The 23,784-nt window shown below is 44.7% G+C and overlaps 1 protein-coding gene across 1 annotated transcript in view; it reads left to right on the plus strand.

Annotated features, from left to right (window-relative positions):
* Nucleotides 1-23,784, plus strand: part of LOC134359201 (semaphorin-3E-like) — a 190,011-nt gene that overhangs the window by 101,418 nt on the left and 64,809 nt on the right. The window contains exon 5 of the mRNA XM_063072158.1: nucleotides 8,370-8,463. Coding sequence (XP_062928228.1) covers nucleotides 8,370-8,463 — 94 coding nt within the window. The remainder of the gene's footprint in view (nucleotides 1-8,369; nucleotides 8,464-23,784) is intronic.

The following is a 23,784-nucleotide window of genomic DNA, read 5'->3' on the forward strand; positions in this document are numbered from 1 at the left end:
AACTTCATATTATGAAGCTGAGGGTTAAATTATTCACTTTACAGTCTCCATAAAATGTTACAATGAGCCCCAGGAATGGTAAAAAAAAGTAAGTTATGAGATATTGCTGTTTTTAAAAGCTGGCAAGTTGTGTAAGTAGATCAGGAGTATGTTTGGAGAAACGATGCCTCATTACTTACAGCTTTTTCAGTAAAAGAAAATTCCCTTTGGCAGAAAGAATGCTTAAGCAGAACCCTAGGTTAAAGCGGTAGTTTACCCACACTCTGGAATGCAGTGTTATAGGGGAGTTCATTGTCACTTGAAACCCAAGGTTATAGGGGAATTCACCCTCACACGGAACCCGAGGTTATAGGTAAGTTCGTCGTCACGCAAAGCCTGAGTTTATCGGGGAATTAACCCACACTCGGATCCCGAGGTTATAGGGGAGTTCACCCACACTCGGAACCCGTGGTTATAGGGGAGTTCACCCACACTCGGAACTCGTGGTTATCACGGAGTTCACCCACCCTCGGAACTCGAGGTTATCGCGGAGTTCACCCACACTTGGGAATATCCTATGGCAACTACAGTTCAGGGTGGGAGTAGCTGTTGGATGAAGATCCACGATCCCCCAGCCTTGATCAGGTTTGTTTTTGTCAAATGCAGTTTGAATCTTGGTGTCAGTTCCCTACCCTGACTGCTGAAACTTACCAGGGTGAAATTGTGCACTGTTTACACAGAACTGTTTTTCTCTAGCTGTATAAGACATTATCAAACCTCAGCTGGAGCCCTGTGTGCTGCTCTGGCCACCACACAGTCAGAAGTATATGGTAGCGCAGGAGAGGATGCAGAGGAGATGCACCAGGATGTTGCCTGCGATAATGTAGTTCAGTTTTTCAGGGAGACATGATGGGTCGGGTCTTCTCTCCGGTGGCGGAGGAGGTGAAGAGGGGATGTGATTGAGGTTTACAAGGTTATGAGGGGTGTGGACAGGGTAGAGGGCCACAAACATTTCCCCTTTTCAGAGTTGAATAAGACTGGAAAACACATATTTCAGGTGTAGATTCAGAGATTCAGAGGGGATCTGAGAGGGAGTCATCTTCAGCCATGCAGTGGACAGCGCCTGGACCCTGCTGCCAGAGAGAGTGACCGAGGGAGAGCCATTGACAACAGTTATAACGTGTCTGGATTAAAAGGGGAGATGAATTAAACGCAAAATGGACAGAGGTATTCACCACAGAAAAGGTCATTGAGAATATTGAGATATGCTGCTATTCCAGGGCATGTTGATATCTTAAAGAACATTAAGGTGGAGATGCTCCCAGGACCCGAAGGGATCTATTGAGAGAGGAAAGAGAGAAGATTACTGGGGCTTTGACATCGATCTTTGTGTCTCATTAAACTTTGATGAGTTTCCTGAGTACTGAAGAGTAGTCAATGTTGATCTATTGTTAAAGAAGAACATAGAGACAAATCAGAGAATTTTATACACCAGTGAAGATAATCTTTAGATATAGGATCTACCCACATATAGAAAGGAATTGACATTGGGAATGGTCAGTATGGATTTGTGTGGAGGAAGTCATGTCTTACAACTTTTTGAGGAGGTAGTGAAGATGATATGAACTATCAACAAGATCCCAATGGTCAGGATCTGTGATGGTATGGTAGACTGGATTCAAAGTTAGCTTACCTATGGAAGAAAAAGGGTAGTAGTGAAGGGATAACACACAGAAAATGCTGGATAAAGGGTCTCGGCCCAAAACATCAACTGTACATTTTTCCATAGACGCTGCCTGGCCTGCTGAGATCCTCCAGCTTTTTGTGTGTGCTGCTTGGATTTCCAGCTTCTGCAGATTTTCTCTTGTTTGCGAGTAGTGAAGGAGTGTTATTCTGATTGGAGGTACATCTCTGCTGATATTCTGCTGGGATCAATGCTTGTACCTTCATTGCTTGTGATTATATATATTTAAACAAAATTATATGATTAGTAAGTTTACAGATGAGTGAAAATGGTGGCATAGTGGAGAGTAAGGAAGGTTATTTGCTGAATGTTCTCAGCATTTATTTGAAATTCTTCGTGGTTTTCTATAATCACAGTTTAGATTATTGGCCAGGTTCTGGCTGAACTTGGAGTCAATCAAAATCAGAATTAGATTTAATATCACCGGCATATGTCATGAAATTTGTTAACTTTACAGCAGCAGTACAATGAAATACATGATTAATAAATATAGAGAAAAACTGAGTAAATTAAGTTAAAATAAGTAGTGCAGAAAAACCAGAAAAAAAATAGTGAGGTAGTGTTCATGGGTTCAATGTTCATTGAGAAATCACATGGCAAAGGGGAAGAAGCTGTTCCTGAATCACTGAGTGTGTGCCTTCAGGCTTCTGTACATCCTTCCGGATGGTAACAGTGAGAAGAGGGCATGTCCTGGGTAGTGGGGACCCTTAAGGAAAAAAAAAACATCTATCATAATCTCAGAGGAGCAAGTACAAAGCTCAATGGGCCGAATGCTCGTCTCTGTTGCTGTTTCTGATGTTATCATCCTGTCCAAGTTTGAGACATGTCATTTGTAGAGTAACACTGCATTTCCTAAGGACACAGCCTGTAAATGCACGGCTGTCAATTACTTGGGCAGCTGTTCCTCCCTGTTTCAGTTAATGACTAATTAGTTGGGTTGAAATGAACATGTTAAATGAAGTTAAAAGACAAAAACATCTGAAAGAAAATTAGCTTAAAAATCGACTCTGCACTCAATCATTGCAGGTTTGAGCAGGTGATAGTTCCTGGCAGATCCCAGTAGTAAGCATTCTGTCTGTCTCTGATCACTCGTCTGAGCAGCTGTCAACTGCTGTGAGCAGCCATTATCAGTGAGGAGAGGTCTCTGCTGGATACTACACCCAGTATTCGAGCGTGATTGAAAAGAAACATTTTTTGTTTTGACAAAGTAGTTCCCTGATGTGGGATGATTTAAGGATACTATTTCAAGACCTGTTTGCTTGTACACGAGGGCCCAATACTTCGTTAAGTGACCATAGTTTGGAGAGAGAAACAATGCTAGGAACCATTGTGCTTACACTGATTAGAGGGCAGGTGAGTACAGCAATTGCTCACTGATAAGTCAGGTTTTCATAGAAGGGAAAAAGGTAATTCAGCCAAATTCACCCTTGCTGACCAGTGAGCATCGTCCCAACACCCACCACTTGGTCCATAGTCCTCTATGTCTAGGCTGCTTAAGTACTTAGCGAGATACTTCTTAACGGCCGCCAGTGTCTCAGATTCCACCGCAGTATCCGGCAGTGAGTTCTAGGTACCACTCTATGGGTGATGAAAATCTCCCTCAGGTCCTCTCCATATCTCTTTCCAACGCCCCTAAATCCATCTCTTCCTGTTATTACACCTTTGATCTTGCCAAGGGTTTTCTCCACTCTACCCTACCTGTTCCCCTCTTCATTTTGATATTGCTCTACAACCAAAGACAATATCAACTCCACCATCCATGAATTTACTAATCATAAGACATAGGAGCAGAATTAGGCCATTCAGCCAATCAAGTCTGCTCCACCATTCTATCACAGCAGATCCCAGATCCCACTTAACCTCATACACCTGCCATCTTGCCATATCTTTTGATGCCCTGACCAAAACGATCAATTTTTGCCTTAAATATACTTGGCCTCCACTGCAGTCTGGGACAGAGCATTCCACAGATTTATTACTCTCTGGCTAAAAAATTTCCTTCTTATCTCTGTTCCAAAGGGTTTCCCTCAATTTTGAGGCTGTGCCCTCTAGTTCTGGATATCCCGACCATAGGAAACATCTTCTCCATATCCACCCTATCTAGCTCTTTCGATATTCGGTATGTTTCAATGAGATCCACCCACATTCTTCTACATTTCAGTAAGTACAGGCCCAAAGCTGCCAAACGTTCCCATACATTAACCCCTTCATTCTCAGGATCGTCCTCGTGAAACTCGTCTGGACTCTCTCCAATGACAACACATCCTATCTGAGGTATGGGTTGAAAAACTGTTGACAATACTCTAAGTGCGGGCCTGACTAGTGACTTACAAAGGCTCAGCATTATCTCCTTGCTTTTATATTCTATTTCCCTTAAAATAAATGCCAACACTACATTTGCCTTACAATATTCATACAATAAGAATAAAAGAATCTAGGAACACAGATCTATAATTCCTTGAAAGTGGTGTCATAGGTATAGAGGGTCATAAAAAGAGCTTTTAGCACATTAGTCTTCATAAATCAGAGCATTGAGCACAAAAGTTGCAATGATATGTTGAAGTTGTAAAGACATTGGTGAGGCTGAATTTGGAGTATTGTGCACAGTTCTGGTCACCTCCAACAGGAAAGATGTCAATTGCTTGAAAGAGTGTAAAGAAAATTTACAAAGACGTTGCAGGGCCTCGAGGACCTGAGTTATAGGGAAAGATTGAACAGGTTAGGACTTTATTCCCTGGAGCGTAGAAGCATGAGGGGAGATTTGAGAGAGGTCTACAAAATTTGATAGAGGAGTACAGAGAGTGTGATACAAGCAGACATTTTCCCCTTGGTCATCATTTCTTGGTGTTGGTATTGGTTTATCATTGTCACATGCACCAAGATAGAGTGAAAAGCTTTTGTTTCTGTGTTATCCAGGTGGACCATTCCATTGTATATTGAGGTAGTACAAAGGAAAACAGAATACAGGACATTGTGTTACAGTTACACAGGTAGACAATAAGGTGCAGGTGTTCATCTTTAGCGTACGAGACGTCTGTTCAAGAGTGTGAAAACGGCAGGGTAGAAAAATACCAGTTGTCCAGACTAGGGGATTTATAGGATTTCAGACTCATTGATTAGTTTGTCATTTGTTCAATGGAGGTGATGGAATGTAGTTTCATCCTGTGTTATTCCACATGGTTTGGAAGTTTGTAGCATCATCTTCTCTAAAAAAGAAACAAAACTCCTCGGACATTTCCTTCTTCCCCATAACTGATTTCCAAAACTCATGCCTGGGGCCAAATATTCACCTGGACTACTCTCTGTTTTTTATACTTTGAGGCATTCTGATTTATATTCAGCCGTTTGCTCACATTGTTTATCTTTTCTTTATTATCTTTTGTCGTGTTTGAATTTACACCGGCCTGCTGCTGAAAGGCCTGGATAGAGTGGGCGTGCAAAGGATGTTTTTTATTAGCGCAGGAGTATAGGACCACAGGGTACAGCATCAGAATAAAAAAGACATCCCTTTAGAACAGAGATGAGGAGGAATTTCTTTAGCCAGAGGGTGATGAACCTGTGAAATTCATTGCCACAAAGTCATCGGGTATACTTAAAGCAGAAGATGATAGATTCTTGATTCGAATGGGATTGAAGGCTATGGGTAGAAGGCAGGACACAATCTTTGTGTATTTTTAAAGCAAAATTCAGAAGACTCTTAATCAGTGAGGACTTGAGAGGATTCTGATATTTGTGGGATTGTGAAATTCAGGTTGTAATCACAGACATCCCACCCTGCAAAAACTCATTTCAGGGAGGTAGCACCATCAATTTGCAGGAGACTCCCAGAACTTCCGGGAGAGGTGAGATGCCTGCAATAGAGTAGCTCCTTAGCAGCTAGCCAGTTAGTTTAAATAACATTAGCTATGCTAATGAATGAATGACACCTGTTAAACTCACCTCAACATGTCTTTTACAGTCTTAACCCACCATGGGCAATAGAAAAGTCACTGTTGCAAACAGTGCAGCGAGCAACACTGTCATTATTTTTGACCCCTATTAGGCAGGGGTACACTTTAGGGCAGCCTGGGGTGACGTACATTTTATATTTTCTTTTTTTGGAACACTTTGCCATGGCGTGCTCTCTCTCTCTCTCTCTCTCTCTCGTGCTCTCTCTCTCTTGCATTCTCTCTCTCTTTTTTTCGCATGCTCTCTCATGGTCTATCTCTCGCTCTCTCTCTCTCACTCTTGCTCGTTCGCTCTCAAAAAGTTGATTTCCGGGTTATTGTATATAATTTGCGGGCATCAGGGAGCCGCTATTAATATGCGGGAGACTCCCGGAACTTCTGGGAGAGGTGGGATGTCTGTAATCAGACCAGCCATGAAGGTGTTAAATATTGAAGCAGGCTGAAGAGCTGGGTGGTTCATCTTGTACACCTCATGAACTGCAGCGTGCTGCAGACCGAGGCCATTATATTGGAGCACGTTTACAGTGACAGTTTCATCAGCATGAACTCGTTTCTCTCCTGCCCTGAGAACACATTGAATGGGAACTTCATATATGGATCAGCACTTTGGGCTGGGGGTGCTTCTCTTTTAGTGGAGAGTCGAATGGAACGCAAGGGCTTGATCCATTTCAAAACCTTCAGGAAGCTTAATGGCTCAGTTACACAGAAAATGAATCATTAAGTTTGGCTTCTGAATACTTTGTTATTTTATGATTGAATATTCTATCAGGGAGAAACTTTGAATAAACATTCGCTTTTAAATTTGGAGCTATGTGGATGTCAAGAATCCTGTTAACCTTGAATTCTAACAATATTCTGTTGTTTTAGCTATAGGGGCCCCAGTTTCAGTTACAGAGGTGATTTGACAAAATTGCAGTGTGTCCAGTGTAAACATTAGGCAAGGCAGGTAACAAATCATGGAATGCACACAGAATCAGGAGCAATTTGAGGCTATTCAGCCCATCAAGCTTGCTCTACCTTTCATACAGCCGATCCTTTATCTCTGTCCCCCTGCTCTAACCCCATATCCCTCAAAGTTTCGGAAGTGCAAGGTGAAGTTGGTCTGACAAGATTATTTCATAACATTTACCTCTAAACTACCAAAGAATTGATTCATCTTTTTACAAAGTGATGCTCTCAGAATCAGGCTATTCAGTTATAGAATGCTGCCTCTGTAGGAATATTTCAAGATTAGTGCACTCAGTGCGAATTCAGGAGACTGTAGTTACCAGAATCAGGTAAATGCTGAAGGAACTCAATGTGTCATGCAGTGTCTGTGGATGAAAATGGACAACCAATGTTTCAGGTCAAGACCAGTCCAGATGAAGGGTCTCAATAAAACATCAGCAGCCCATTTCCCTCCTGACCTGCTAAGTTCCTGTAGCATTTTGTGTGTTAGACTTCCAGGTCTGTGAATTATAAAATAAATTTTCTGATTGGTTTCTGACTGCACAATTCTATTAACTGGAAATTTATTTTCAACACTGAGACACCACAACACTCTGACACAATGCTCCATGACTACACCCCACAACAACAACATGACTCCATTGTCCAAATCAGTGCGTTCACCACCAATAACAAAAGCACCGTGTCAACCACTGTAACAAAAACAGGTGGTTTATTATTGTCACATGTACTGTGAGGTACAGTGAGAAGCTTTGTTTTCCATGTCATCCATAGTACATCGGGACAGTACAAGGGATAAACAGAGTCTGGTGTTACAGTTACAGGGAGTGTACTGAACCCAGACAGTGAGGTGTAAAGGCCATGACTAGGTAGATTATGAGGGTCATATAGAAGCTGTCCTTGGGTTGAATGGCACATGTTTTCAAGTTTTTGTATCGTCTGACCAATTGGAGAGGAGAGAAGGGAGAAGCACCAGTGTGGGTGGGTCATTGCCGGCTGCTTTTATGAGACAGGGAGAAGTGTAAGTGGAGTCCACGGAGAGAAGGCTGATTTCCACAATGCGCTGAGCTGTGCTCACAACTCTCCACGATTTCCTGTGGTCTTGGGCAGAGCATGAATGGTTTCTACACTGTTTTATGGGATCAAGTGCAAGACACAAGTATACAGTACATCAGAAGACCCTCAGTAGCATTGATGCAGAGTGAAGTCTAGATGTGTAAGTTCAGATAGATTCCTGAAATTGGCACAGAATCGGGTGGTGGTAAAGAAAGTATTTGGCATCCTTGCCTTCATTGTCTGTGGAAGTTGTCTACCTGGATTTAATTGATGTTAGTTCATAAGGAGCCAAGGGGAGGTTTATCCTGAAGATTAAAATCCATAGGATCGATGGTGAGTTGGCTGTTTGTGTTCAGGACTGGTTTGTCAAAAGAGACAGGGGATAGTGCTCAGTGGGATGATTCTGGCTGGACATCTGTGATTCGTGGAGTACTGCAGCAATCCGAATTGGGACATCTGCGGTTTGTGATATATGTAGATGACCTGGATGAAAATGTCGATGGATGGGTTGGTAAGTCTGCAAACAATGCAGAGATTGGTAGTGTTGCATCACTGATCCAGCAACTTCAGAGTATGAGCTGCCCAATCCCACATACGTGTACTCAGCATTCAAAGTGAAACACAGCCATTGTCCATCAGCTTGGCCTTGTCAATCCTGCTCCTGCGTGCTGTGATCATTTTCCTTGTATTCGCAGGATCGGGTCTTCAGGCTGGAATCTCAGCAGATCGAGAATGGGCGAAACAAGTGTCCTTATGACCCAAACAAGTCCTGTGCCTCCATCTTGGTTGGTATGTAACATCTGTCAATGATGAATACACCTCAGCTGTCAATTGCTAAACCTGAATCAGTCCAGCAGATTTCAAGTTCCATTGCACTTAACTTCTCCCCAGAAATTATTTCTCATTCACAGAGGACCCAAGAGAACCATTTCAGTATAACAATGGAAAAGCAGAAAAACATATTTGAAAATACCTTCACTGAAATATATTTTCAAGTCAATGATTTGCCTGCAACTTATTCTGTATGACTTGAAATGGAGTAATACCCATACAGATAGCAAGGGTTATAGAAAACAATATTAGTATTCATGTCAGAAATCAAACAGCAACAGTCATCACCATTACACATGAGCTGAAAGCTAAGTAAACCCGTCACAGTGGAAGAATCCAGGACTATTCATGCTACAAGCTATTGAAGATTGACTGTGTTTTTCATTTCATATTCTCTTTCTAAAGGGCATTCTCAGCTACATCTATCTCTTTGAGGAATGTGAAACATTACTGCTCCTCAGAGCTTGATGCTCTATATTGGTCTGTAAATACTAGAGAAATTTGTTTGAAACTTTCTTTCTAATGGAAAACTGAATGTCTGAAAGGACGGATTACCACCAGCAATGATTTATTTCAGGGTTCATTCTCTCACTGAACATTCTCCAATCTTGGGTGTGAAATGATTCCTGCTAGCTACACTATTCTATTCATGTACCTGGCTGAGAGAATAAGCACACTCTGTCATCAAAATAGCACTCCCACCAGAATCCCTTCATTGTAGATTATTAATGTAGTATTCCAGTTCTGATGCGATTCTGTTCATGAGCAATATATTCAGTTCTGCCCGTACGGGGAAAAGATTGAATTCCTGTTGCATTGATAATTCCTGCATTTCTTTTTTGCTACTTCTCTCTAATCACATAACATCATTCAGTGTAAAATGAATGAAGAAAACACTTTCCCAAGGTAAATAAAGCTATTCTCTTTGCTCAGTTGCACATCAAAAGCCTGAAATCACCTACTGCAGTACCACTGTGTATTTCCAGAACAGAGTGTTGTGTTCCCACGGGCCTTCACACAATTAAGCTAGCAAACAGCAGTCCAGGAAAATGAAGTAATACTCTTCACTCTTGTCTGCACTTAAAGTATGTCCCAGACATCTTGTAATGTTCATTACATTGGCCATTACATGATATTAGAGTTCTGAGAGACAAAGAAGTAATGCATCGGGGAGTTCAGGTGCAATTGCCCTTGACTGGATTGTTGAAAGTCCCTGCAGTAGCCTTCCATGTATTATCAGGAATATCTCTCCTCCTTTTGCTTGGTGCTAAGAATATGTATTGTATTCACAAAGAACAGGTCTCTCCCACTGTTCATTCGCGGGCGCACAAAGTTTCCTGCATGAAGATTTAATTTTAGAGTAACCCCCTATAGAAGCCTCCCTCAAGCTGTGCCAATCCTGTGGGCTTGCTTCTGTGTTTGTTTGCTACATTTCTCTATTTTTGCTCCCCAAGTGTGGTTCTGGCAGAGAATGGGAAAAGTTAGGCTTGACCTCCAGATTGAATGAACATTCACAGTTAGTAAAAGATTTTTATTTCATAGGGAGATTAGTGCTTGAGAGCAGAACAGTGGTGTCGCTGTGGAACTGGTGCCTCACAGCCCCAGTGACCCAGGTTTCATCGTGACCTCTACAGCTGTCTGTGTGCAGTTCGCTCCTTCTTTCTGTGACCATCTGGGTTTCCCTCTGGAGCTCTGGTTTCCTCCCACATCCCAAAGATGCAGGGGTTGGTAGCTTAACATACCCCCAGTGTGCAGGCAAGTCGTAGAATCCAGGGGATTGATTGGAATGTGGAGAAAAGCTAAAAAATACGGTGATATTTTCCCCTCACCACCCCATTCTCCTGTATTTGCCACATAACCTTTGACACCCTGACTAATTAAGGACCCATCAACTTGCGCTTTAAAGTCCTTTCTTTGTTTTAAATGGACATCCCTCTACTCTGAGGCTGTGCCCTCAGGTCCTAGACTCCCCCACTAAAGGAAACATCTTCTCTATGTCCACTAAAACCAGGACCCATCTGGATCAGTGTAAATGGTCACCAGTTACTCTGTGGGTATTCTAAAGGCAGGATGACAAAACCGTGGCTGACAGGAGAAGGCAAAGCCACCATAAAGGACAAAGAGAGGGCACAATAGAGTAAAAATTAGAGAATTAAGAAGCATCTAAAAACAATATAAAAGTAACTAAAAAGTCATAATGAATGAAAAGATGAAATATGAAGGTAGGCTAGCCAATAAGATTAAAGAGGATACCAAAAGTTTCTTCAGCTACATGAAGAGTAAAAATCTATGAAGGTTCTTAGTCATCCAGGTCATTGTATATCAAAGCAACTGGGCTTGCTGTGTTGTCTAGAAGACATTTCACCACTCATCCAAGAGGCTTGTTCAGTTCTGATCCATGGTGGGTAGTTTTCCGGCTTATATACTCTGTGAGTTGTTTAAAGGCATAGCAATCACATGAGGGCCGTTAAGAGTTGTAGAGGTAATGAGAGGGTCATTAGTCTTAACTTTGCTTGCATGGAGGTGTGAACTGTTGTGGAGACACCAGGGTAGAGAAGTTAGGACTGCATTGTAAGTAGCTCACATGAAATGCTGGAGGAACTCAGCAGGCCAGGCGGCATCTATGGAACAGAGTACAGTCGACGCTTCAAGGTTAAGTCAGTCAGTTTTCTTCTGAAACACGTACTGCCAGTAGCTGAACGTTGAACGTCTCACTGAGGTTCCTGACAGTGAAGTGTGTGAAGGAGCAGGAGCACACAGTCAGAGACAGTCATAGCATCGGACAGCATGGAAACAGAGAACTACAGCAACAAACAGGCCCTTCAGCCCATCTTGTGCCAAACTATCATTCTGCCTCATCCCATTGACCTGAACCTATATCATATCTTTCCATAACCCTCCCGTCCATATACTTACCCAAACTTCTCTTAAAGTTTGAAATCAAAGCCACGTTCCACACTGCCTCTGGCAGCTCATTCAGGCCTTTCATGATGAGCAGTGGGCACCCGTCTACATTAATCTCTTCTTCTAGCCATAGACCTGTAGCCTTCAATACCTGGCCTGTCCAAGTGATCATCTAGACATCTCTTAACTATTGTCACTGACACTGCTGACACAGCTCTTTCCACAGTGTGTTCCACATACTCACCATTCTCTGTCTGAAGAAGGACCCCCTCCTCAGATACACTCTACATGCTAAGTCTGTGTCCTCCGGCTTTGCTTACTTCTAATATGGTGGGACTCAGGGAAGAGGTCTTCCATTTGTATATCCCTGTACATTTAGATGGGCACCGGAAGATGGACATCTGAGTCTTCCCTTAATAAGGGCTAGTCAATAATCTCAAAATTATTCTTTCTGAAAATCCAGATCTTGGTATTTTTATGCTGTACTTTCTGCAGAGAGGAATTAACCCAACACTCCTCTATCAACCCTGTGCTAATGATAAACTATATTTGTAAATTCATTTTGACATGAATTCTCTAACAGGTACTTCTCTGACTGCATTCTGCTTCATGTGCTGAGGGAGTTTGTAGAAATAGTGATTCATGAGGAGAATAATGACTTATTCAAAGGTTTTTCGTTTACTGTCAAATGCTGGAGATGAAAAATTATCTGTTCTCGCTGCTGTTCTCCTTGAGTGCATTTCAGAAAGCGTTCAGACCAAGTACCTGAAAATAATTGATTCCATTTATATAGGAACAGTGGTGCCAGCCAAATTCTGAATTGCTATTGTTGCTGTACTGGATGGACCATACAGAGAATTATAATGAGAACCTACACCTACAGCTTACTTTACAATACAGTTTATCAGTGTAAAGATACCCAGGCTCATCTTGGAAGAGTATTAAACAATGTACTACAGTGGTGCAACTATTGGATGTAGTTTTAGTTGGATATTTGGGTTTTAAGAAGATTGCTACACATACAGAGAGAGACAGAGCTGTGGAAAACTGGGCCTCTGTTAGTGAGGTTGTGGAGTACTGTGTCACAGTGAGCAGAAGTGTGGAATTTTGGGCCCCAGTGAGAGGAGGTGTGAAGTACTGAGTCCCAGAGGGGGAAGGTGTAAACTTCTAACTCCAAGTGGGTAAGGTGTGGATTGCTAGATCCTAGTGAGTGAACATGTGGTCCACTGGGTCCTTATGAATGAATACGTGGAGTAATGGGTCCCAGTGAGTAACAGTATGGGGTACTGGGTCTCTGAGTGACAGTATGGAGTAATGGGTCGCAAAAGTGAAGGTTTGGAGTAATGGGTCACAGAGAGTGAAGATGTGGAATAATGGATCACAGAGAGTGCAGGTCCGGAGTAACGGGTCAAGAGAGTGAAGGTCTGGAGTAATGGGTCAAAGAGAGTGAAGGTTTGGAGTACTGGGTCACAGAAAGTGAAAGTCTGGAGTAATGGGTCACGGAGAGTGAATGTGTGGAGAAATGGGTCACAGAGAGAGAATGTGTGGAGTAATGGGTCACAGAGAGTGAAGGTCTGGAGTGATGGGTCACAGAGAGTGAAGGTCTGGAGTGATGGGTCACAGAGAGTGAAGGTTTGGAGTAATGGGTCACAGAGAGAGAAGGTCCTGAGTAATGGGTCACAAAGAGTGAAGGTTCAGACTAATGGGTCACAAAGAATGAAGGTCCAGAGTAATGGGTCACAGAGAGTGAAGGTCCGGAGTAATGGGTCACAGAAAGTGAATGTGTGTAGTAATGGGTCACAGAGAGCGAATGTGTGGATTAATGGGTCACAGAGAGTGAAGATCAGGAGTAATGGGTCACAGTGTGTGAAGGTCTGGAGTAATGGGTCACAGAGAGTAAAGGTCTGGAGTAATGGGTCACAGAGAGTGAAGGTCTGGATTAAAGGTGACAGAGAGTGAAGGTTTGGAGTAATGGGTCACAGAGAGTGAACGTCTGGAGTGATGGGTCACAGAGAGTGAAAGTCTGGAGCGATGGGTCACAGAGAGTGAATGTCTGGAGTGATGGGTCACAGACAGTAAAGGTCTGGAGTGATGGGTCACAGAGAGTAAAGGTCTGGATTGATGGGTTACAGAGAGTGAATGTCTGGAATAATGGGTCACAGAGAGTGAAGGTCTGGAGTGATGGGTAACAGAGAGTGAAGGTCTGGAGTGATGGGTCAAAGAGAGCGAATGTGTGGACTAATGGGTCACAGAGAGTGAAGATCCGGAGTAATGGGTCACAGAGAGTGAAGGTTTGGAGTAATGGGTCACAGAGAGTGAATGTGTGGAGTAATGGGTCACAGAGAGTGAAGTTCCGGAGTAATGGGTCACAGTGTGTGAAGGTTTGGAGTAATGGGTCACAGAGAGTGAAGGTCTGGAGTAATGGGTCACAGAGAGTGAAGATTTGGAGTAATGGGTCACACAGGGGGAAGGTCTGGAGTAATGGGTCACGGAGAGTGAAGATCGGGAGTAATTGTTCACAGAGAGTGAAGGTCCGGAGTAATGGGTCACAGAGAGTGAAGGTTTCGAGTAATGGGCCACAGAGACTGAATGTGTGGAATAATGGGTCACAAAGAGTGAAGGTCTGGAGTAATGCGTCACAGAGATTGGAGGTCTGGAGTAATGTCTCACAGAGAGTGAAGGTCTGGACTAATGGGTCACAGAGAGCGAATGTGTGGAATACTGGGTCACAGAGACTGTGTGGAGTAATGGGTCACAGAGAGTGAAGGTTTTGAATAATGGGTCACAGAGAGTGAAGATCTGCAGAGATGGGTCACAGAGAGTGAATGTGTGGAGTGATGGGTCACAGAGAGTTAAGGTTTTGAGTAATGGGTCACAGAGAATGGTCTGCAGTGATGGGTCACAGAGAGTAAAGGTCCGGAGTGATGGGTCAGAGAGAGAGAATGTGTGGAGTAATGGGTCACAGAGAGTGAAGGTCTGGAGTGATGGGTCACAGAGAGTGAAGGTCTGGAGTGATGGGTCACAGAGAGTGAAGGTCCAGAGTAATGGGTCACAGAGAGAGAAGGTCCGGAGTAATGGGTCACAAAGAGTGAAGGTTCAGAGTAATGGGTCACAAAGAATGAAGGTCCAGAGTAATGGGTCACAGAGAGTGAAGGTCTGGAGTAATGGGTCACAGAAAGTGAATGTGTGTAGTAGTGGGTCACAGAGAGTGAATGTGTGGAGTAATGGGTCACAGAGAGTGAAGGTCTGGAGTAATGGGTCACAGAGAGTGAAGGTCTGGATTAAAAGGTGACAGAGAGTGAAGGTTTGGAGTAATGGGTCACAGAGAGTGAACGTCTGGAGTGATGGGTCACAGAGAGTGAAAGTCTGGAGCGATGGGTCACAGACAGTGAATGTCTGGAGTGATGGGTCACAGACAGTAAAGGTCTGGAGTGATGGGTCACAGAGAGTAAAGGTCTGGATTGATGGGTTACAGAGAGTGAATGTCTGGAATAATGGGTCACAGAGAGTGAAGGTCTGGAGTGATGGGTAACAGAGAGTGAAGGTCTGGAGTTTTGGGTCAAAGAGAGTGAATGTGTGGACTAATGGGTCACAGAGAGTTAAGATCCGGAGTAATGGGTCACAGAGTGTGAAAGTTTGGAGTAATGGGTCACAGAGAGTGAATGTGTGGAGTAATGGGTCACAGAGAGTGAAGATCCAGAGTAACGGGTCACAGTGTGTGAAGGTTTAGAGTAATGGGTCACAGAGAGTGAAGGTCTGGAGTAATGGGTCACAGAGAGTGAAGATTTGGAGTAATGGGTCACACAGGGGGAAAGTCTGGAGTAATGGGTCACGGAGAGTGAAGATCTGGAGTAATTGTTCACAGAGAGTGAAGGTCCGGAGTAATGGGTCACAGAGAGTGAAGGTTTTGAGTAATGGGTCACAGAGAGTGAAGGTTTCGAGTAATGGGCCACAGAGACTGAATGTGTGGAATAATGGGTCACAAAGAGTGAAGGTCTGGAGTAATGTGTCACAGAGATTGGAGGTCTGGAGTAATGTCTCACAGAGAGTGAAGGTCTGGACTAATGGGTCACAGAGAGCGAATGTGTGGAATACTGGGTCACAGAGACTGAATGTGTGGAGTAATGGGTCACAGAGAGTGAAGGTTTTGAATAATGGGTCACAGAGAGTGAAGATCTGCAGAGATGGGTCACAGAGAGTGAATGTGTGGAGTAATGGGTCACAGGGAGTTAAGGTTTTGAGTAATGGGTCACAGAGAATGGTCTGGAGTGATGGGTCACAGAGAGTAAAGGTCCGGAGTGATAGGTCACAGAGAGTTAATGTCTGGAGCAATGGGTCACAGAGAATGAAGATCTGGAGTGATGGCTCACAGAGAGTGGAGGTCTGCAGTAATGAGTCACAGAGAGTGAATGTGTGGAGCAATGGGTCACAGAGAGTGAAGGTTTTGAGTAATGGGTCACAGAGAGTGAAGATCTGGAGAGATGGGTCACAGAGAGTGAATACGTGGAGTAATGGGTCACAGAGAGTTAAGGTTTTGAGTAAAGGGTCACAGAGAGTCGAAGTCTGGAGTGATGGGTCACAGAGAGTGAATCTGTGCAGTGATGGGTCACAAAGAGTGAAGGTCTGGAGTAATGGGTCACAGAGAGTGGAGGTCCGGAGTAATCGGTCACAGAGAGTGGAGTTCTGTAGTAATGGGTCACAGAGAGTGAAGGTCCGGAATAATGGGTCACAAAGAGTGAAGGTCCAGACTAATGGGTCACAAAGAATAAAGGTCCAGAGTAATGGGTCACAGGGAGTGAAGGTCCGGAGTAATGGGTCACAGAAAGTGAATGTGTGTAGTAATGGGTCACAGAGAGCGAATGTGTGGAGTAATGGGTCACAGAAGGTGAAGATCAGGAGTAATGGGTCACAGTGTGTGAAGGTTTGGAGTAATGGGTCACAGAGAGTGAAGGTCTGGAGTAATGGGTCACAGAGAGTAAAGGTCTGGAGTAATGGGTCACAGAGAATGAAGGTCTGGAGTAAAAGGTCACAGAGAGTGAAGGTTTGGAGTAATGGGTCACAGAGAGTGAATGTCTGGAGTAATGGGTCACAGAGAATGAAAGTCTGGAGTAAAAGGTCACAGAGAGTGAAGGTTTGGAGTAATGGGTCACAGAGAGTGAATGTCTGGAGTAATGGGTCACAGAGAGTGAAGGTCTCGAGTAATGCGTCACAAAGAGTGAAGGTTTTGAATAATGCGTCACAGAGAGTGAAAGTTTGGAGAAATGAGTCACAGAGAGTAAATGTTTGGAGTAATGGGTCACGGAGAGTGAAGGTTTGGAGTGATGGGTCACGGAGAGTGAATGTCTGTAGTGATGGGTCACAGAGAGTGAATGTCTGGAATGATGGGTCACAGAGAGTGAATGTCTGGAGTGATGGGTCACAGACAGTAAAGGTCTGGAGTGATGGGTCACAGGGAGTAAAGGTCTGGATTGATGGGTCACAGGGAGTGAATGTCTGGAATAATGGGTCCCAGAGAGTGAAGGTCTGGAGTGATTGATCACAGAGAGCGAATGTGTGGAGTAATGAGTCACAGAGAGTAATGTCTGGAGTAATCGGTCACAGAGAGTGAAGATCCGGAGTAATGGGTCACAGAGAGTGAAGGTTTGGAGTAGTGGGTCACAGAGAGTGAAGGAACGGAGTATTGGGTCACAGAGAGTGAAGATCCGGAGTAATGGGTCACAGTGTGTGAAGGTTTGGAGTAGTGGGTCACAGAGAGTGAAGTTCTGGAGTAATGGGTCACACAGGGGGAAGGTCTGGAGTAATGGGTCACGGAGAGTGAAGATCTAGAGTAATTGTTCACAGAGAGTGAAGGTCCAGAGTAATGGCTCACAGAGAGCGAATGTGTGCAGTAATGGGTCACAGAGAGTGAAGGTCTGGAGTAATGGAGCGCAGTGAGTGAAGATTTGGAGTAATCTGTCACAGAGGGTGAAGGTCTGGACTAATGGATCATAGTGAGTGAAGATTTGGAGTAATGGGTCACGGAGGGTGAATGTGTGGAGTATTGGGTCACAGAGAGCGAATGTGTGGAGTAATGGGTCACAGAGAGTGAGGATCCGGACTAATGGGTCACAGAGAGTGATGCTCTGGAGTGATGGGTCACAGAGATTGAAGGTCTGGTGTAATGGGTCACAGAGTGTGAAGGTCTGGAGTAATGGGTCACAGAGAGTGAAAGTTTGGAGTAATGGTTCACATAGAGTGAAGGTCCAGAGTAGTGGGTCACAGAGAGTGAATGTGTGGAGTAATGGGTCACAGAGAGTGGAGGTCTGGAGTAATGGGTCACAGAGAGTGAAGGTCCGGAGTAATGGGTCACAGAGAGCGAATGTGTGCATAATGGGTCACAGAGAGTGAAGACCCGGAGTAATTGGTCACAGAGAGTGAAGATTTTGAGTAATGTTTCACAGAGAGTGAAGATCAGGAGAGATGGGTCACAGAGAGTGAAGGTCTGGAGTAATGGGTCACAGTGAGTGTAGATTTGGAGTAATGGGTCATGGAGGGTGAAGGTCTGGAGTAATGTGTCACAGAGAGTGAAGGTCTGGAGTAATGGATCACGGTGAGTGAATATTTGGAGTAATCTGTCACAGTGAGTGAAGGTATGGAGTACTGGGTCACAGAGAGTGAATGTGTGGCGTAATGGGTCACAGAGAGTGAATGTGTGGAGTAATGGGTCACAGAGAGCGAAGGTCCGGAGTAATGACTCACAGAGAGTGAAGGTCTGGAGTAATGGGTCAAAGAGAGTGAAGGTTTGGAGTGATGGGTCACAGAGAGTGAAGGTCTGGAGTAATGGGTCACAGAGAGTTAATGTGTGGAGTAATGGGTCACAGAGAGCGAATGTGTGGAGTAATGGGTCACAGAGAGTGAAGGTCTGGAGTAATGGAGCGCAGTGAGTGAAGATTTTGAGTAATGGGTCGCAGAGAGTGAAGGTTTGGAGTAGTGGGTCACAGAGAGTGAAGATACGGAGTATTGGGTCACAGAGAGTGAAGATCCGGAGTAATGGATCACAGTGTGTGAAGGTTTGGAGTAGTGGGTCACAGAGAGTGAAGGTCTGGAGTAATGGGTCACAGAGAGTGAAGCTCTGGAGTAATGGGTCACACAGGGGGAAGGTCTGGAGTAATGGGTCACGGAGAGTGAAGATCTAGAGTAATTGTTCACAGAGAGTGAAGGTCCAGAGTAATGGCTCACAGAGAGCGAATGTGTGCAGTAATGGGTCACAGAGAGTGAAGGTCTGGAGTAATGGAGCGCAGTGAGTGAAGATTTGGAGTAATCTGTCACAGAGGGTGAAGGTCTGGACTAATGGATCATAGTGAGTGAAGATTTGGAGTAATGGGTCACGGAGGGTGAATGTGTGGAGTATTGGGTCACAGAGAGCGAATGTGTGGAGTAATGGGTCACAGAGAGTGAGGATCCGGAATAATGGGTCACAGAGAGTGATGCTCTGGAGTGATGGGTCACAGAGATTGAAGGTCTGGTGTAATGGGTCACAGAGTGTGAAGGTCTGGAGTAATGGGTCACAGAGAGTGAAAGTTTGGAGTAATGGTTCACATAGAGTGAAGGTCCAGAGTAGTGGGTCACAGAGAGTGAATGTGTGGAGTAATGGGTCACAGAGAGTGGAGGTCTGGAGTAATGGGTCACAGAGAGTGAAGGTCCGGAGTAATGGGTCACAGAGAGCGAATGTGTGCATAATGAGTCACAGAGAGTGAAGACCCGGAGTAATTGGTCACAGAGAGTGAAGATTTTGAGTAATGTTTCACAGAGAGTGAAGATCAGGAGAGATGGGTCACAGAGAGTGAAGGTCTGGAGTAATGGGTCACAGTGAGTGTAGATTTGGAGTAATGGGTCATGGAGGGTGAAGGTCTGGAGTAATGTGTCACAGAGAGTGAAGGTCTGGAATAATGGATCACGGTGAGTGAATATTTGGAGTAATCTGTCACAGAGAGTGAAGGTATGGAGTAATGGGTCACAGAGAGTGAATGTGTGGCGTAATGGGTCACAGAGAGTGAATGTGTGGAGTAATGGGTCACAGAGAGCGAAGGTCCGGAGTAATGACTCACAGAGAGTGAAGGTCTGGAGTAATGGGTCAAAGAGAGTGAAGGTTTGGAGTGATGGGTCACAGAGAGTGAAGGTCTGGAGTAATGGGTCACAGAGAGTGAATGTGTGGAGTAATGGAGCGCAGTGAGTGAATATTTGGAGTAATCTGTCACAGAGGGTGGAGGTCTGGAGTAATGGATCACAGTGAGTGAAGATTTGGAGTAATGGGTCACAGAGGGTGAAGGTCTGGAGTAATGGGTCACAGACAGTGAATGTCTGGAGTAATGGGTCACAGAGAGTGAAAGTCTGGAGTAAAGGGTCACAGAGAGTGAAGGTTTTGAGTAATGGGTCACAGAGAGTGAGGGTTTGGAGTAATGGGTCACAGAGAGTGAAGGTCTGGAGTAATGGGTCACAGAGAGTGAAGGTCCATTACTCCAAATGGATCACAGTGTCTGAAGATTTGGAGTAATGGGTCACAGAAGGTGAAGGTCTGGAGTAATGGGTCACTGGGTCACAGACAGTGAAGGTCTGGTGTAATGGATCACAGTGAGTGAAGATTTGGAGTAATGGGTCACAGACAGTGAATGTCTGGAGTAATGGGTCACAGAGAGTGAAAGTCTGGAGTAAAGGGTCACAGAGAGTGAAGGTCTGGAGTAATGGGTCACAGAGAGTGAAGGTCTGGAGTAATGGATCACAGTGTGTGAAGATTTGGAGTAATGGGTCACAGAGGGTGAAGGTCTGGAGTAATGGGTCACTGGGTCACAGAGAGTGAAGGTCTGGTGTAATGGGTCACAGAGAGTGAAGGTCCGGAGTAATGGGTCACAGAGAGTGAATGTGGGCATTAATGGATCAAAGTGAGTGAAGTTGTGGAGAAATGGGTCACAGAGAGTGAAGGTTTGGAGTAATGGAACACAGTGAGTGAAGATTTTGAGTAATCTGTCACAGAGTGTGAAGTTCTGGACTAATGGATCATAGTGAGTGAAGATTTGGAGTAATTGGTCACAGAGGGTGAATGTCCAGAGTAATGGTTCACAGAGAGTGAATGTGTGGAGTAATGGATCACAGAGAGTGAATGTGTGGAGAAATGGGTCACAGAGAGTGAAGATTTGGAGTAATGGATCACAGTGAGTGAATATTTGGAGTAATCTGTCACAGAGGGTGGAGGTCTGGTGTAATGGATCACAGTGAGTGAAGATTTGGAGTAATGGGTCACAGAGGGAGAAGGTCTGGAGTAATGGGTCACAGACAGTGAATGTCTGGAGTAATGGGTCACAGAGAGTGGAAGTCTGGAGTAAAGGGTCACAGAGAGTGAAGGTTTTGAGTAATGGGCCACAGAGAGTGAGGGTTTGGAGTAATGGGTCACAGAGAGTGAAGGTCTGGAGTAATGGGTCACAGAGAGTGAAGGTCTGGAGTAATGGATCACAGTGTGTGAAGATTTGGAGTAATGGGTCACAGAGGGTGAAGGTCTGGAGTAATGGGTCACTGGGTCACAGAGAGTGAAGGTCTGGTGTAATGGATCACAGTGAGTGAAGATTTGGAGTAATGGGTCACAGAGGGTGAAGGTCTGGAGTAATGGGTCACAGACAGTGAATGTCTGGAGTAATGGGTCACAGAGAGTGAAAGTCTGGAGTAAAGGGTCACAGAGAGTGAAGGTCTGAAGTAATGGGTCACAGAGAGTGAAGGTCTGGAGTAATGGATCACAGTGTGTGAAGATTTGGAGTAATGGGTCACAGAGGGTGAAGGTCTGGAGTAATGTGTCACTGGGTCACAGAGAGTGAAGGTCTGGTGTAATGGGTCACAGAGAGTGAAGGTCCGGAGTAATGGGTCACAGAGAGTGAATGTGGGCATTAATGGATCAAAGTGAGTGAAGTTGTGGAGAAATGGGTCACAGAGAGTGAAGGTTTGGAGTAATGGGTCACAGAGAGTGAAGTTCTGGAGTAATGGAGCACAGTGAGTGAAGATTTGGAGTAATCTGTCACAGAGTGTGAAGGTCTGGAGTAATGGATCATGGTGAGTAAAGATTTGGAGTAATGGGTCACAGAGGGTGAATGTTTGGAGTAATGGGTCACAGAGGGTGAAGGTCTGGAATAATGGGTCACAGAGAGTGCAGGTCTGGAGGAATGGGTCACAGAGGGTGAAACTTTGAGGTGAGGGGTCACAGAGAGTGAAGGTCCGGAGTAATGGATCACAGAGAGTGAATATGTGGAGTAATGGGTCACAGAGAGCGGATGTGTGGAGTAATTGGTTACAGGGAGTGATGATCCGGAGTAATGCGTTACAGTGTGTAAAGGATTGGTGTAATGGGTCACAGAGAGTGAAGGTTTGAGGTAAGGGGACACAGAGAGTGAAGGTCTGGAGTGATGGGTCACAGACAGTGAAGGTAAGGAGTAATGGGTCACAGAGAGTGAAGGTTTGGAGTAATGGGTAACAGAGAGTGAAGGTTTGAGGTAAGGGGTCACAGAGAGTGAAGGTTAGGAGTAATGGGTCACAGAGAGTGAAGGTCCGGAGTATTGGGTCACAGAGAGCGAAGGTTTGGAGTAATGGGTCACAGAGAGTGAAGATCTGGAGTAATGGGTCACAGTGTGTGAAAGTTTGGAGTAATTGGTCACAGAGAGTGAAAGTCTGAAGTAATGAGTAACAGAGGGGGACGGCCTGGAGTCATGGGTCACGGATAGTGAAGGTCTGAAGTAATTGTTCACAGAGAGTGAAGGTCTGGAGTAATGGGTCACAGAGAGAGAAGGTTTGGATTAATGGGTCACAGAGAGTGAAGGTCCAGAGTAATGGGTCACAGAGAGTGAATGTGTGGAGTAATGGGTCACAAGAGAGCGAATGTGTGGAGTAATGGGTCACAGAGAGTGAAGATCCGGATTAATGGGTCACAGAGAGTGAAGGTCTGGAGTAATGGGTCACAGAGTCTGAAGGTCTGGAGTAATGGGTCACAGAGAGTGAAGGTTTGGAGTAATGGGTCACAGAGTGTGAAAGTCTGGAGTAATGGGTCACAGAGTGTGAAGTTTTGGAGTAATGGTTCACAGAGAGTGAAGGTCCAGAGTAGTGGGTCACAGAGAGTGAATGTGTGAAGTAATGGGTCACAGAGAGCGAATATGTGGAGTAATGGGTCACAGAGAGTGGAGGTCTGGAGTAATGGGTGACAGAGAGTGGAGGTCTGGAGTAATGGGTCACAGAGAGTGAAGGTCCGGAGTAATGGGTCACAGAGAGCGAATGTGTGGCTTAATGGGTCACAGAGAGTGAATAGGTGGAGTAATGGGTCACAGAGAGTGAAGATTTTGAGTAATGTGTCACAGAGAGTGAAGATCTGGAGTAATGGATCACAGTGTGTGAAGATTTGGAGTAATGGGTCACAGAGGGTGAAGGTCTGGAGTAACGGGTCACAGACGGTGAATGTCTGGAGTAATGGGTCACAGAGAGTGAAGGTTTGGAGTTATGGGTCACAGAGAGTGAATGTGTGGAGTAATGGCTCACAGAGAGCAAATGTGTGCAGTAATGGGTCACAGAGAGTGAAGGTCTGGAGTAATGGGTCACAGTGTGTGAACGTTTGGAGTAATTGGTCACAGAGAGTGAAGGTCTGGAGTAATGAGTAACAGAGGGGGAAGGCCTGGAGTCATGGGTCACGGAGAGTGAAGGTCTGGAGTAATTGTTCACAGAGAGTGAAGGTCTGGAGTAATGGGTCACAGAGAGAGAAGGTTTGGAGTAATGGGTCACAGAGAGTGAAGGTCCAGAGTAATGGGTCACAGAGAGTGAATGTGTGGAGTAATGGGTCACATGAAGGAGAATGTGTGGAGTAATGGGTCACAGAGAGTGAAGATCCGAATTAATGGGTCACAGAGAGTGAAGGTCTGGAGTAATGGGTCACAGAGTCTGAAGGTCTGGAGTAATGGGTCACAGAGAGTGAAGGTTTGGAGTAATGGGTCACAGAGTGTGAAGGTCTGGAGTAATGGGTCACAGAGTGTGAAGGTTTGGAGTAATGGTTCACAGAGAGTGAAGGTCCAGAGTAGTGGGTCACAGAGAGTGAATGTGTGAAGTAATGGGTCACAGAGAGCGAATATGTGGAGTAATGGGTCACAGAGAGTGGAGGTCTGGAGTAATGGGTGACAGAGAGTGGAGGTCTGGAGTAATGGGTCACAGAGAGTGAAGGTCCGGAGTAATGGGTCACAGAGAGCGAATATGTGGCTTAATGGGTCACAGAGAGTGAATAGGTGGAGTAATGGGTCACAGAGAGTGAAGATTTTGAGTAATGTGTCACAGAGAATGAAGATCTGGAGAGATGGGTCACAGTGAGTGTAGATTTGGAGT

This window comes from Mobula hypostoma, chromosome 20, assembly GCF_963921235.1.
Source record: "Mobula hypostoma chromosome 20, sMobHyp1.1, whole genome shotgun sequence".
NCBI classification, from domain to species: domain Eukaryota; kingdom Metazoa; phylum Chordata; class Chondrichthyes; order Myliobatiformes; family Myliobatidae; genus Mobula; species Mobula hypostoma.